Source organism: Epinephelus fuscoguttatus, linkage group LG5 (genome assembly GCF_011397635.1).
Source record: "Epinephelus fuscoguttatus linkage group LG5, E.fuscoguttatus.final_Chr_v1".
In the NCBI taxonomy this organism is placed as follows: domain Eukaryota; kingdom Metazoa; phylum Chordata; class Actinopteri; order Perciformes; family Serranidae; genus Epinephelus; species Epinephelus fuscoguttatus.
In genome coordinates, this window is record NC_064756.1 from 32,390,765 (window position 1) to 32,407,038 (window position 16,274).

Sequence of the window (16,274 nt, forward strand, 5' to 3'; positions counted from 1 at the left end):
GATGTAATTGAAGATATAAAACATGCAATTTCCTGTTGCCAATAGGTGGTGCTATAACTATAAGTAAATATTGGTATGTAGATGTGTTCAGGCCTTCAGGCCTTATTTATACAGTCTATGATTCAGGGTGGGACTGTAATCAAACATGAAGTTTGGGGCAGATTGGAGCGTGTATGCTGGAGTTACAAACCACTTCCTACTTTAAGATGGTCCAGACAAAATTTGAAGTCAATTGGATAAAATCTGTAGGAGGAGTTCATAAAAGTACGACCCTTGGAAATGGCCAAAAATGCTCCTAAATTGCACAGTAAATTCAAAATGGCTGACTTCCTGTTGGATTCAGGGTATGGTTCCAGGAGAATTTTTTGTAGGGCTTGGGATATTGCATGTGCCTACCAATTTTCATGAATTTAGGTTAAAGATACTGTGGGGCAGCTTTGTTGAAATTTAGTAGGGGGAAAGCTAACTATCCCCATTTCCCTAACCACCCTGTTGGATCCCTGATGGACTCTTTTCTGGCTCTGGATCCTGTCCAGAGACGCTCTATCTCCATAATCTACAATTCCATTGGCTCCCTTAACCCAAATCCTGCCACCCATCTGAGCATAAGCAGATTTGGGAGCAAGAAATTGGTGTGCTGATACCTGACAGCAGGTGGGGCCATATTGTCCATTCTTCTATGTGTGCCAGGCATGGCTTATTACAGTGTAAGGTTCTCTTCAGGGTACATTATACAAATGCCCGACTATCAAACATCTTCCCAGACGCCAGTGACACTTGCAGTAGGTGCCAACAGCCACCTGCCAATCATACTCACATGTTCTGGTCCTGCCCAAATTTAACTAACTTTTGGCATCAAATATTTAACACATGGGGCAGTTTTTGGCTTGAACCTTAACCCTGATCCTCTTAAGGCCCTGTTTAGAGTCCCACCACCTACAGCACCGAACGTCTCATTGATAAAACGGCATGTTTTGGCTTTCACAACTCTATTAACTAGGCGTCCCATCATGTTGGAGTGGAAGCACACTCTTCCACCCTCACACAACAGATGACTTAAGGAGATCCTAAACCACCTCACACTTCAAAAGATTAGATTTTCCCTTGGAGACACTGGTAAATCCTTTGACAAGACCTGGAAGCCCTTTAAGGAGTTTTTGAGTAAGGGTACCATTCACTCAGATGATAAAAAAAAGATGATTCAGGAGGGTTCTCGCACTGTGTGGTGCTCGGGCCCTAATTATTATTTTATCAATGTGATGTTTTGCACGGAATAAAATACCTTACATTTTGGATTAATGATACAAGCGACTCTCTTATCTATCTTGTTGTAATTTATGGATAGGCTGCATGGAACACTTGGATCTTCTTTTTTTTAAGGTGTGGTGTGGTCACTAAATTGTGTACACGGTCTGATATTACTGTATGTGTAGCTCTAAATATTTAATGGAGGGAAAATAAATTGATGATTTCACCTGCAGGGGGCGACCTGAGCTCATGTTGACTTGGGCGTCGAGCGCTGAGTCTCCTCTCCTCCCTGTTTTCCAGCGATGCAGCAGACTGCATCTTCTTCATCACAGCTCAGGCTGGTCGTGTCCCTGCTGCTTCTTCTTGTCTTCACCGTCGAGCTCTTCTCCGGCGGATTAGCTGAATCTAAACGGTAAGAATAGCCATTTCACAGCGGGGACGGCTGGTGTTCTCTGTCTCTCTCCTCTCAATCTCAATCACAGATCAGGAGCAGTGATAATTGGATTTGACGCTGCTGCATCAGCTGGAGAGACTGCGGATGATCCTGTTGGTGGTGATGGTGTGCGTATTAACGTTGGTATTTTCCAGCCATTTCCAGGTGTGCAAATTGTAAGGCAGCTGTTGCATACAGTCAAGCTGAAAGAAAGGTAACCTCGTTATAGGTAGGCTCACCTCAGCGCGCGCGTGTGTGTAGTAGGGTCAGACCCTGTGAAATGTCTTCTTTCACCTCTATGTTTGTTTTTTAGTGGCTGCCCTAAAAGCAGCAAAGCCTCTTCCCTTCCTGATAAGGGATCATGTGTGTAGATGCCCTCTATATTTAGAAACTGTGGAATGAGGAACAAGGCAGCATGAGGTGCATGAACATCAGAAAAAGTGAAGTGACAGATGTGTGATGGTGTCTGTGGAGTGACCATAGTTATCCAAAAGGCCTGGCTTTTGTTTCATTATGTAACATGTGACACCAAGGACCACCAAGGCCTCAACTAGCCATGAGTAATTATACTACTTCAACACTGATAGTGTTGATTTGACCTATTTGTACATTTATTCAGAAAGAATTTACATTTGCATGGCACATTAATGTTTTTTTCCCAGCACATGTGCTGCCTCTGCACCTAGTCTGCCGTCACTTACAGACCGTACAGGCACACACTTATGCTGCTGTTTCAATGTGCTCAAGACACAACAACAGATGATATTATGTGAGCTTTGGCTGGTTACACAAAGAAGTCAGGGCCACTGAAGCATAAAATGGATGGGAGACTAGTGCCTCCATTTTCATTCATCCTCAATATTTCATGAGGATTCCAGTTTAAGCATCAAGTGAAGCTTGGTGGACAAATTATGGCCTTGATCTGTACTTTGCCTCAGATATGTGACTGCTGAAACTGAAGATGCTTGTGTATCACTGAAAAAATAAACAAGTGGTTTGAGCATGTAATCACACAAGGATGCACAGAGTCAAGGATGCACAGATTTCATAAGAGGCCCCAGTGAAGGTCTTGCCATCATGCTACATATCAGGAGGCAGGTGGCGGTGGGGTGACTTGCTGAACAATGGGGGGATGGGGAAACATGCTCAGGGAAGCATGTTGTTGGTACGAGCATAAATTTCCTCAATCTCCGGAGTGCCATGATGGTGTCGCCGCAGGAACATTATCAGCTGTTGCAGCCACGGGAGAAAAACAACCAGGGAATGTTATTTAAAAGGGAAAAAAGGGAGGGAAGAAGTGACAAGGCCAATGCAGAATTGAGCCTAACACACTGAATGTACAGTATAACAGTACAGTATGTGCTGTGTAGATGGAAATGGCAAATAGGGCGGTAAAGGAAGTGAGGAATCTCACTTCAGTCACTCATGGTACTTGCATTGCACTTTTTAGTCAGTATAAAAGCGGCATCTTGCTCTTTCTTGCCCGGACTGTGACGCTCAGCTCTCCAGAGATTTGTAAAGAGAAAGAGGTTGAAATGAATTAAAAAAGTTCAATTATCTCTGTAATGCTTTCATTTCATGCAGCATGGGAGACTGTGAAGCAGAAAATTATGAAATCCACAGAAGGAACAATGTGAACTTTACTCAGAAAAGTAGGGCAAGCAAGGTAAAAAAGATTCATGTGTGCATTTTTGTAGTGTTGAGAGGTGTTATGTTACATGTTGGCATCAACATCCTCATTTATCTTTGATTTGTGCTTTTTGTCATATTATTTAGACCGAGTGATGCCATACATGTAGACTATCTGTCCCCCTGTTATTTGTTGTATCACTGATATTTTTATCATCCTCACTCTTGAAGGATGTAATAAAAAAACAGTTTTTTAACTGTAGTGAGCCAGATGCATCATGTCATCCCTTTTCTAATGAATGCCATATCATGTGCAGCACTGTTGTGTGTGTACAGTTCTCTGCAGTGCATTGATTTGGAGTTTGAAATTAATTTAAGGGATGGAGAAGCAATCATGGCTGCAGCACAAATAATCCTGTTATTAGATTGCAGCTTCTCTGTTGAAACAAGACTTCATTTATCCAATTTGTCATCTCTTGTCAGGCAACATGCTATGTGTAAGACTCTTAATCAGAGCTTCATCAGTTGTTTGGTTACCCAGAGGGAGTTTGTGGCTTCATATGGTTAAATAGCTGCACAGTTACTGTGCCTTATTGTACCTGATAGGGAGGCGGGGAAAGGCAGGTGTAAAGGAATCTGATTCATTGGTCTCTGGTCTGCAGTGCAGGTGCTGAGACAGCATTTGGTGTAGTGTGTCAGGCTGTACTCTAAACAGCACACTGCTGTCCTCTTTGCATTCTCATTTTAGGTGTACAAAACATAGCATGTGTGTTTTGTAACTAATAGTCTCCCCTTTCCTTGTTCTAAACATGCAGCAATCTCATAATCATCACAACAGTTTTATTTTCACAAGAAGGGAAATTGGATGTTATATCCTGCTGCGTAAGTGGATTTATGGGAACATAAATGGGGAGTGAGGAGATGAGGTGGAGGAGTAGTCAGTCAGGTTTCATGCTAATCGGCTGATGAGTTTAACTTGGACAAACAGAGAATTTTGTTTTGTATTTGTTTTGTGCTTCCATTTTCAGTCCAGGTGATCTCTTTAGCGACAAGCACCACCGCACTCCTGACATAAAATATTATTTCCTTCCGTTTTGTGACTTAAACTGAGAAGGTAGGCACAAAACTATCAAGTGGAAAAAACATGATGATGCGATCCAGTGGCAATGATGTTTGGGTTGTTGTTGTTGTTGTTTTTTTACTTGACAGTCAGAGCTGGAAACTTGTTAATTGCATGTTAATTGCTTTTATTGTGCTGTCAAAGCTCTCTGTACTCTATAAGAGTCCAGGCAGGAAATAGGCCAGTTGCAGAGATGGAGCACCACTGGATTTTTCCAATTTATTGTAAAGTCTAAATGAGAGACCTTAAATATCAGGCCAAGTGAGCACACCTGCTAACATCTAATAATCTCTTAGTAGGGCAAGTCAGTCCTACATGGTGCTGACATGTTTTTTTTTCTGCACTTAGAGTTCCACATCAGTATCATTTTGTGTTTAACAAATTCCTCCTGACTACCACCAAGAGCACCGGAGTTCAGAGACAGCCTGTCACATATATTCTTATATGAAAACACTATGAATGTGAACCCATTCATAGCTAATGTAGGAGCATGCAGACTTAACCGCCACCTGTTCTCCCCACAGCACAGCATGCTGTCATTATGCTACAACCACACAGCTCCTCTGCAAGAATAACAAAGGGATGCTTCTTTTCATGTCAAAGAATGACGTGTTGTTCTATCAGTCGGCTGTTGAGTGTATGCTCTGGGATTGGTACGATTTATGTATTTCATTAGTCTTGTAGCAGTGAGGGGAACAGTGAGCAATGACTGCTGCAGAGGGAAAATGTTGGGGAAAATGGAAAATTAAAGTTGCTGCAGAATGTAAATGATCTAATTTTTACAGAGTTGTGTCCTGAGACTAATCAGGAATCAGGTTCTGAAACTACACTGCAAGGCTGGTTAATCAGAATCAGAAAACATTTCGTATAGTTGCAGACCTGGGTAGAGACAGTTGTGTCCACATACAAATCACAATATCATCCATGGATATTCATCAAAAACTCTGATAGAACAGATGGTTCAAATGCTTATGGTCATCCTTTGTTCCCCTATAGAAGCCAGTTCAGTGATGCAGCAATACAATTAGTTAAACTTTATGACTTCTAGTAAGCATTAATGCAGTGGTTATAATGGGAATGTCAGAATATAAGTGGAATTTCTTTTTGACCTCACAGGTTAATGGTCTCTTATTTGTAGTCTCTCCTTCTCTCTGGTCCTCTTGATAAATGATGTGTTCTTGGAAAGCCTGCCTTCATAAGGTAGATTTCGGTCAATGAAGACATAGTTTTGGCAAATGACAAACCATTAGTAAGGTCTGTCCTACATTTAGTTTTTGCAATCATACATTTATGGATGGCTCCTGAAACTGGATCAGAGAAATTCACATTCTGTCACACAGATCTGAGAACACGTGTTACATTGTTCCTAGTGATCTGATACTCCACTGAGTGTATTATTTTACTGTTTAAGTATAGAATTCAGTTAAATTGTATGAAACGCACTTCAAAAGAAGCAAAAAGCAATTAGGATTAATTTCCTGATGGAATTTCCTTTTTTTTAAAATCTACTTCAGAAGCTTGCCTGTTGAAAATGTTCAGCACAGCAGAAGAAGATAATGACTCTGTGTATTCCACAGGAGTGCTGCTAAAATAATCTGAGCCCCCTGACAATAGGTCATTCAAAGCTCTGAATCTTTTTATAAAAGCCTATACCTATTTAATACTTTCTTATCATGTCATTTCTCATTTCTTGATCTTTTTATTTGTGGTTTGTTTTCATACAGGATAAGGACCCAAATGTCATGAATATCCATCTTCCAAATTAGACATGATATTCAGCGTTCTGAATACTGGCTTACTGGAAAGCAATGGGAAAATCAATTCTAGGCTCCTGCTGTGCCACTAAAACTCTTTGATGGGTAGACAGACTTTGTGGTAATAGATGCCATGGATGATTGAAAGTGCTCTTGAGGGCGCTGTAAACACAGAGCTGTATCCAAAATGAGCAAGCGAGGAGAGGCCTTTGGTGAGGGGGAGTTAAGGAACAACAACCAGCAGGGTGGGGTGCTGGCTGATGGTGATGCCAACGCCAATGAAATCCAGACAGAGGATGGTGGTATGACGGGGGATACCAGCACTCTGTCAGGACTGATGACTGAAACAGTACAGCAGGACAAAGTTATCATCTGGGGGACGGACTCCCAGTGTGACGACCCAGAGCTGGCTGAATTTGAGATGTTGGAGTGTCAGGAGCTGGAGGCCTACCTGGTTGAGGAGGGGGAGGACTTTGTTGGCCTTGCAGACCGGAAAGAGCTTCAAGAGCAGCCTTCGTCATGCAGTAAAGCTACAGTAACAGATTATAGTAGCAGAGAAGAGAGAAAGACAATTCTGCATGGCACCAATGAGCAGGAATCCATTGCCTCTCCCATCTCTGAAAGCAAAGAGGTGTCCAGGACTGAGTTAAGCTCAGAGACCGATATCTTTGTGACTTGTCTGTCCACCATTTCAAGCATGGACACTGCTATGGACACTGCTGGCAGGACCCAGACAACAGATTCCTGGCACATTGCCTCTTGTCCTTACTCAAGCATCTCAGAAGATTTGACTTTGGTTTCCCAGACTGTCACTGAGAAAGGCAAGGCCTCTGAAAGAGCCAATCGTTCTTCCCTCTCCTCTGGAAAAAGCACAATAAACAGAAAAGATGTGGACATGAATTTGAATTCAGTGGGTCAATCAGAGAATGAAGAAGTGAGCAATGGACTTGTTCAGTGTAAGGATGTCATTGATGAGCACAGGGCAAACAATAACCAGAGAAATAAAGCAGAGAATACCACTTCAGAGGTAGACTGTGATCGAAGAAGTACAGAGCACAAGGGTTTACTCGCTTTAAAAACTACAGATGAGGAAAGCAACACTAAAATAGATAAAAGCACACAAGCGGGTGAAGCCCCTGATGTGAACTACAGCCCACCCAAAACAGGCACAAAGGGGACGCAGTCATCAATTGAATCCAAAGCTATAAAGAAACAAGGATCATTTGATAACTCATTGAAAAAACAAAACTCTTTTGACAAGAGTTTGAAAAAGCAGCCATCATTTGAGAATACTTTCAAGAAGCAGCTCTCCTTTGATAACACCTTAAAAAAGCAAGGCTCTTTTGAGAACACTGTCCCCTCCAGCTCTTCAAGTCTGGAGAGGAGGAAGCCATGGGGAAGCCCCAGTCGACCAGCAACTCCTACTTCATCTAAAACAACCTCCTCCTCCCCCAAGAGACGACCACCTGGTTCTCCAGCCAAGGTCCAGAGCATCAGGGCACTGAGCTTGGAGCGCAGCGACTCCCCTCAGAGGGGTTTAAGTCAAACAGTCAGACCTCCAGCTAAGACAAGTTTGAGCAGTTGCATCCCCAAACCTGTCATGTCTCAGCAGAAAGAGCCTGAACCCAGGAGGTCTTCTCCTCCCCAGAAACCCAAAAATGTTCGACCAAAAATCATCACCTATGTACGAAAGAATCCTCAAGCAAAACCTCAGGTGACGGATGCCCCACTTGAAGCCTCCACACACCCGCTAAGACTATCTTCTTACTCAAGCCCACCAGCTCATAAAGATCCAAAGGCTGGCCCTCAACCTAAATCCACACCGGTGCTATGTTCCTCCAACCTGCTGTTTGACAGATATCGACAGGAGATGCAGAAAGCCGGGTACTGTCCACCAGGCATGGCTGCGACTGGGGTGAAACCTCCAAGCAACGCTGTCCCTCAAAGGCTGAGTGGGAAGTCAGGCAGTTTTCATGAGGATATGCCTGAGAAGTATCTCCAAGAGGTGAGAAATTGACTTTTGATTTGTTCTGATCACGTGTCACAACAACTGCATGTCATTAGTGGTTAAATCCTGACAAGTACAGTAACATGCAACTGACAAAATACCTGAATAAAAAAGTTTTAATCACTCAGTGGAAGGAGGAAAATGGTCGCTTTCACCTATGCTACACTCCCTATATTTCAAACTGTGAAATGTGGATATGACAATATGTTGACAGAGTTGTTTTATCAAAGTGAAGATTTCACATATGAAACTGCTCCGACCTCTGTGTACATAACAGCCCTTACAGAAAAAATACATGAACAGCTGTTTTGAAACTATGTTCTATCATCTTATTGCCTTTCAGGTGAAATATTAGATATGATGACAGTAATTGACTGTATTGGTAATATCTCTTACTAGCATGTTTTCCAAGAAGGAGGCAGTGTGTATCGCTCACCTAGGGCTCTGAGGCCTCAGCTGGGGTTGGGGGCAGTCACGAGGCAGCCTGCAGCCAAGACAAGAGTTCAGCAGTCAGGTCAAAGGTCAGCCCAGGCCCCAGGCCAGTCTGCTCAGGCAGCCGGAGTGTCAGCTCAAGGCCACCAGGACCCTGCAGGTGAGATGCTGGCATAATCGGTTCAAAGTGAATCTATCTATCTATCTATCTATCTATCTATCTATCTATCTATCTATCTATCTATCTATTTAACATGCTACATACTTAAATGCAACACAAAGAATAGTTTGTGGGAAATAAATTTTATCAGATCCCTCATTTCTCTGCATACTTTGCTATTCTGTGCACATCTTATCCCGTCGAGCTGGAGAGAAGTTATCGTCTTCGGCTTGCTGAATGATTTACTTAATTTTTTTTTTACCCTGTCATGCTTTATGGATGAGGCTTGGCTTTGGGCACCTAAACTCTTTGAAGTGCAAAGCATTTGATAGCAATGTAACTCATACAGCCTACCAAATTGCACTGCAAATTTCTACCTGCTCATATTATAGGTCATAATCTAGTCAGCTTCCACAGATGATGCTCTTTTATTTATGTACAGTTTCATCACTGAATGAAGGTCGTCATATGTTTTCATCTATTTGTGTCTTTATAGGTGCATGAGAATAGTTTTAGTCATCAGAGCAGGCGTCAGAGTAAGTAATAATTTTAGTTTCAGATTCACTCACTGCTACCATAATATTGCATATGTTCTCATCTACCTCCAGGAGAGCAAAAGAGGTCAGGAGAAAGAGGTCCAGAAACTGCCCCTAAGAGTGTTCTGCTCAAACCAGGCCAGTCTGGTCTCCGACCTCCAGGCTTCTCTGCCCTGCCACCTGCCCGTCTGGCAGCCTTTGGCTATGTCCGGAGCTCTAGTGTCTCGTCTGTGTCCAGCAACATGTCGAATGACAGCAGTCACAGTGATCCCTGCCGACCCTCTCAGCGTGAGTCGTGCTCTCTGCATATATTTCAAATAATTTAGGGTCATACAGTTTTTACTGCTTTAATTAAGATGTCAGTGTCCCAGACAAAAATATTTCAGTGCTCTGTCTGATATATCTGTCTGAAATTCCACATTTATGTTTTATCACATCTACATCTCCTTGTTAGTTCACCCATAGTCGAGGCTGCCCCTGCTATCCTCAGTTACTATAGTAACAGCCACTCACTGCCTTTCATTTTCCATTCATTTATCACAAGTAAGTGCTGAAAGCTGCTGCAGCACAGAGGTTTGGATGAAGAGATCTTTAAGTCACACTCCTCCCTCTGCTGCCTCATCTCAGACTGCACACTGCAGCATTTTATCTGGATCAGATCCTAGTGCTCGGTTCAGAGCTTCCTGCAGCCTTCATTTAGAGAGATCAATGCTCTTAAGATCCAATTGACAAGCTGATTATCTCTGCGTGTAATAGAGATATAAGAAATGTGTTAGAACAAGCTGAGAAGTTGCCAGTTTATTACAGCATGTTCTGAAGCAGTGTATATGTATTCTGTTCAAACATGGAGCTACTGCACATTCATTGTGCTGACTCACACAAACCATTGTGAAAAAAATGCCACTGTGAAAAAATCAGTTTTTCCCTCCTGTGTTTTCACATCTATCCCATGATCCTGTTGGACTGAGTCACACAGTCACACCTCAAACAGCTGCACTGACTCAGTCTTTAGTTCTTTGGTAGTTTTTATCATAATTATAAACCAACCAAAATCAGATAACATTCATTCAGAGCACCCAAAAATAGACATATTCTGATAAGCTTAAGACTGGTCTGTTGCACAGGCGAAAGCATCTCTGTGGTTTCTGTACTGACTGTGCTGATTGGCTGATACGATGATGGCTTAATGCTGTCCTTGCTCAAGTGTCACTGCATTTGTTACAGTCCACAGACAGCTGACTGCTGCCTTTTCCTGCACACCACTTTATTCTGACCAGCTGGATTCAGACCCTTCCTTAAGCTTCTGGTGCAGGCAGGGTCCTCAGACTGGGGTAAAAAAGAAAGCAGCTGTTGTCTCATGCAGGGTGCGCCCCCCTCAACTGTAGAAACTGCTTCACATGTCAGCAGCAGTCTCTTCTTCCCTATTTATAATCTCTGAAATGAAAAAGTGGTGCCGGCGGCTGCAGTATGTGTCAAAAAGAGAGAGTCAGGGTGTGGTATGACAGGATAATCTGTGAGGCTGTTTTTACCCCGACACCTCTGACCAACCTCTTTCATGCCTGTGGATCTCCTCCTCAGACTTTCACTACAGTCAAGTCAGATAATGTTCTTTTAGGTTTAGCGTCTATCCTAAAAGGCTCCAATGTACACCTTACTGGGATATTTTATACCATTTTTAACACTAATTCTTCAGAAAACAACCACAGATCAAGATGATAACCTTCAGTCATGTAAGTGTGGTCCACTCTGTCTTTAATTATTGTTGTCTTTATTTAGTTTCTCTTCTCATTTCTATGTAGACAAAAAGATTAATAATATTATTATTACCACAGAACTTTTAGAAAGGTGAGGAATAAAAGTATGATTTTCCTTAAAAAAAGATCATCAATCATTAATTAATCATTTTTAGTATTTTTACAGTTCCAAACAGAATGTTTTGTTACTGTCTGTGTAAGATGTCTGAGGTTTGGCTACCGCTTCTAACAAGGCTTGTGAGCCAATAGTATAACGGTGTTAGTATCACATGGTATCTCTCTGTCGTCAGCCATCATGAGTTATCCACCTGCAATCCATGGTACTCAGAACTCGGAAAAAAACAACCTCCGACACAGAAAAGTTCAATGGAATTGTCACTGAAGTTGGATTTCCAAGCAGGCAAAATCCACCAAGCCCAAATTTTCCCGACACAAACAAACCTAGTTGACTCATTTTATATGCTGTTTCTCTTTACTAATGGTGCTGTAGTAATTGAGGTTGGTCCTCTGTAGATGCTTGTGAAGCTCATAAACTTACCCTAAAAATATCAGTTTTCTGTGGGCATCCATGCTTTCCCGAGCAGATGCACTAGGACTCATTTAGAACTGAAATGTTATCAACTTCTGACTTGCAATGACTGCAGTATTTGGTGGCATTGTGACGTGAAAGCAATGGAAGAAGGGAGGGGAGTGTGACTTCTGGCTAATGTTATCAATCGCACCTTTAAATTTGAAAAGGAATTACAAGTTTGCTGTGTCCCTTTCAGCTGCTTTACTGAATAAATGGGTGTCTACCAGATAGTAAAATGCTTGGGAGTAGCTCAGACAGCCTATACATGACTGGCAGCTTGCATGCCAGTGTTTCCCTTCAGGCTGTTGGCTCAGACGGCGCCGCTCCATTAGTATGCCACCGTATGCTTCGAATGCAGCCACATTCACCAGGGATGCACTTTAGAAAAATGTTGGGGCTGGGAGTGAGTGCATTCTTCCATATTGAACATCAGGATGCTGCTGACACACTGTGTTGAATTCATCTGTCCAGTTAGCTCAGTGGGAGTCTGTTCTGAGCACACAATATGCTCACATGTCTGTTGTTCTGTGTGCTACTTGGATGGCAAGATACAAGAGTTATGTTCTGTGTGTTTGGAGCCACAGTGTGTTTGTCAGCTGTACTCACAGTGGCCAGAAGAGTAACTAACTCTGAAGATGTTTTGAAAGACATTCATTGTTCCCAGACTAAAAAGTTTGGGGATTTGCTGCCTTTTTTTGGTTTTCTAACATAGTGAAGTGAATTTGGATATTCGGCTGTTGATCAGATAAAACTAGCAATTTAAATGTCATTTTTATTTTTATTTTTATTATAGACATGGTACAGCTACTAGTCACCATATACTTTATAATCTAACTTTATGCTTTGCATACTGCCAGTTCCAAATGAGACTTCAAAGCAGTTGAAGCAGCAAAAGTCTCTGTGGCATGTTATGAATATTAAGCCTCTTTTCCTGTGGATCAGTCCCATCCCTGCCATGTCCTGCAGGAAAAAATACCACCAGACAGAATGTTCTTCAAAATCTATACAATCCTCTGGTGACTGAAAGGACCAGTTCGTTTTTAAGTCCATCTTCTCAAGAGGAGATCTTATTTAAAAAATGGTGCAAACTTCAGTTTAACTGTACAGTACTTTGCCTTTTCACAAAGAGCTTGCTTTATCTTTTTCTTTACAGTCCTGTTTATTGAGTGATTCCCCTACACATACAATATAACAAAGTTCAATTTTTTGTCTCGTCTTAAGTCACATTTATTTCTGTCACTCCCACTTGGACAATAAGAAAGTAATGGTATCAATTATTCCTGCAGTGACCACCTGAATCTTAATATTTGCATCACAGAGAAAAGAAAATCTAAGGTAGATAAGAGGGATTTTTGAGAAATAGAAGCTATGAGATTATAGTAGTTTATTCAGTGGATACAATAATAACAATCCTGATTGCATGAATGAATGAATTAATGTTTTTTATCATTGTGTAATAATAATAATGCCTAGCTCGCTTACAAGACAACATATAATCAAACAAGCCAGGACCAGAATCTAACATACGTACTTTCAGACAAAAAGAAAATGGAAAATGAGCAAAGTGACAAAAGCATCCTACATAATCAGATCATCATTGTGTAAGACAGAATTCATGGATCACTCACAGAGGCATTCACTGTGTAGCACTGAAAAATCAAAATAAGTACCAATTAAACAAACTGTCTTGCCTCCTCTTCCAGGCTTTGCAAATGCATAGCAAAATGCTTGTATTTAACATTCTTAACCTGTCTGTGCTTGCTTGAATTAGTCACCAGCAGAGTAGAGTTCTTCTTGTGTCTTGCTGGTGTAACACTGATCAGAGGATGCTTACAGCAGGGGATGGATTTGCACTCTACATGCAGGTTAGAAACAAGTATTAAACAGTGTGAGTCAGCCTCCAGCCATCTCCCTTAGCCAATCCACTTCTTGGCTAAGGCTCATTTCAGTAAGGCGCCTTTGGGAAAAAAAGCATCTGCTGACTCTCCCAAGTGAATCTGTTGTGGTCCCACCGGAGGTTTCACACAGGCCTTTGAGGAATTTTGACATCAAAAGGGATTTGATATTCTCTTTATAATCTGAATTTGTTACGCTGTCTAATGCAGTATATTTTACTGCTTCATCTGTGTTTCAGGCTACTGAGCAGTCATCTGACTTGTTCATTCTCAGAACACAGTACGGATATCTTAATTCAAGGTCAAAAAATGTCTGTCTTTACTGTTTTAGAGTGCTGAGGTTCCTAAAGCTGCAGCATGTGTCAGCACTGTTATTGATTGAGGAGCTGAATATTTTATGATAAGTAATTGAAGCTATCTGGTTTCACTTGCACTAACAAATTAAACCTGAATGCTGAACTGTCATCACAGTGCTGGAATCCAGAGACAGTTCAGATTTTATCCTGATTATATTTTGTAAAAGAAAACAACAATAAGTATCAACTGTGAGGATTTTCCTGTCCGTAGGTGGGGATGTTTGTTCTTGGAGATGTTTTTCTGTTGGACTACTCCCAGCTACAGCTTCATTTTGTCTATGAATCAAAGCCTTTCGTATGCACAGAAAGCCAGAGGTGTGATAACAGCTGTTATAAATAATTAAGATGTTTTCAGCATTCTGCTTTTCTTGCTAGTCTTAGTGAATTTTTGTGGTGTAGAAATGAATTACTCTCCAAGGAAAGATTGTTATGTGCCAGTACGTGATCCTAAATATACAAAAATAAATGCAACACGGTAATTCTCACAGACGTATAAAGGATCCCATGATCCTTGATAGGTCAGTGAGAGGTGATTTACAGCACTGTCACTAGCAAGCGCAAAATATAGCGCTTATATGTTTTTTAATTTTGGAAGTGATTTACAGTAATATATTTATGCCCTGATGACATAAATGTACAAATTATGAAAAAAGGGAATACAGTGACTAATAAAGGAGAAACTTTGGTAGTTGTCAGCCTGGACCCTGTTTTCCCACGCATGTTTTCTGTTTGTGTGACACTCACTAGTATTGGGTGAGAGGGGTGCAAAAACTGGCAGCAGCAAAACAGGCTGCAATGTAATAACTTGGGGGCAATTGCGTACTCTCAATGTATGTCCACTTAAAGTGTTTGTTTGTGCTGCAGACAGGCTCATATCATTATTATATCTGTCTGACAACATTATGGAAAGGATCCTTACAGAGACAGACCTCTGTGTTAAAGAGTAAGGCCCTTTTTGTCTAACCTGAAATAGCTCAGAAATTGTCATCACCAAACCCACCAGACTCCATACACACTAAAATTACTGTTTATTTAAATGGAGTCTTCTGGGTTTGGCTATTGTGATTTCAAGGCTGTTTCTGGTTTACCAGAAAGGATCTCTCACAAAAAGGTCTATCTCTGTAGGGATCCTTTCGCTTATGTTGTCAGACACTTAGAATAACAATCTGAGCCTGCCAGTGGCAAAAACAAGCACTTATACTGGGTGTAAGTTGATGATGCACAGTTGCCCTGAGTAGTAACATTGCAGCCTGTTTTGCTGCTGCCACCTGTAGCGGTCTCACTGGACCAATTTAAAAAAACTGTTGTTGCCATTAGTCACTTGGACACAAAACATGAGAAAATGGGGTCCAGGTTGAAAAATACTGAAGTTGCCCTTTAAAGCTACAATGCCCCCATCCCACAGTACAGGGTTTCATTGTTTTTGTAACTTTTCCCAAACCAAATTAGAGCTTTGATCATAGGAAACAAGACCCAGTGTGAAACACGCAGTATCAAGAGCATAATATACCAAGCAAGTGCATACTTATTTTTCTGTTTTGAGCATTGCACTGAGGTCTGGGCTGGTGCTGACTTTTTCTACCTACCTTTTTATCCTCACACAAAAAAACAAAAAATAAATGGAGACATGGAGTGATTGAAAGCAGATGCCAGTGTTGTATCCATTTATCAATCCCTATTTACTCCTGTTCAGGGTCAGGGTCAGGGTTTATACATCCCTGTAAATAGCAACCTTTCAAAATTTTGACACAATCATTGACTATGTGTTTCTGGTCTCTGACATCCCTCCTGCTTTGAAGATCCCAGCAGTGGCAGCGATGACACTCCGCTCCACAAAGCCACAGCGCCCCCCAGTGAAGCCTCCCATGCTCAGAGCAGGCCTCAGCCTCCCAATGCCCCCAGCCTCCAGCGCCGCAGTCTACCGCCACAGCGCTCCTCCCCACTGGGTATGTAGGTAGCCCATGGAAACAGTTTCCGCTGCTCAGTTATTATGTGCATGTGTATGTGGTATTGGAGCTATCTCCAGAGAGGTGGCAGCTTAGCATTGGAATGTACGTACGTGTACATGACAGCTGATGAACTGTAGCCAAAAGAAATCACATTTGTATTTATCCCTCAGTGGAAACTCTCAGCCCTGTAATGTGAAGTGAAACCACCTGCTTTAGGCAATACATTTATATATGAGATGCTTAGGCTTGTATACATTATCTGTGTGTTTAAATGACTTGCTTGACATGCCACCTTTCTCACCTGGATGTTAAGTGTATATTGAAATCAAATATTGTGGGGGGAAGGCCACTTAAATGGTGATCTGTATTTAACATGTAGAGATTCTGACCACAAGGCAAAAGTAAATACTTTTGGTCCCATTATGAAAA

General features: G+C 41.7%; 1 protein-coding gene across 1 annotated transcript in view; it reads left to right on the forward strand.

The window, feature by feature from the left end:
* Window positions 1-258: 258 nt before the first annotated feature.
* mtus2b (microtubule associated tumor suppressor candidate 2b) overlaps window positions 259-16,274 on the forward strand; it is a 29,370-nt gene continuing 13,354 nt past the window's right edge. Inside the window, exons 1-6 of the mRNA XM_049576148.1 lie at window positions 259-344; window positions 1,482-1,660; window positions 6,155-8,189; window positions 8,592-8,784; window positions 9,393-9,608; window positions 15,696-15,842. Of these exons, the coding sequence (XP_049432105.1) occupies window positions 6,372-8,189; window positions 8,592-8,784; window positions 9,393-9,608; window positions 15,696-15,842 (2,374 nt within the window). The 5' untranslated portion in view covers window positions 259-344; window positions 1,482-1,660; window positions 6,155-6,371. The remainder of the gene's footprint in view (window positions 345-1,481; window positions 1,661-6,154; window positions 8,190-8,591; window positions 8,785-9,392; window positions 9,609-15,695; window positions 15,843-16,274) is intronic.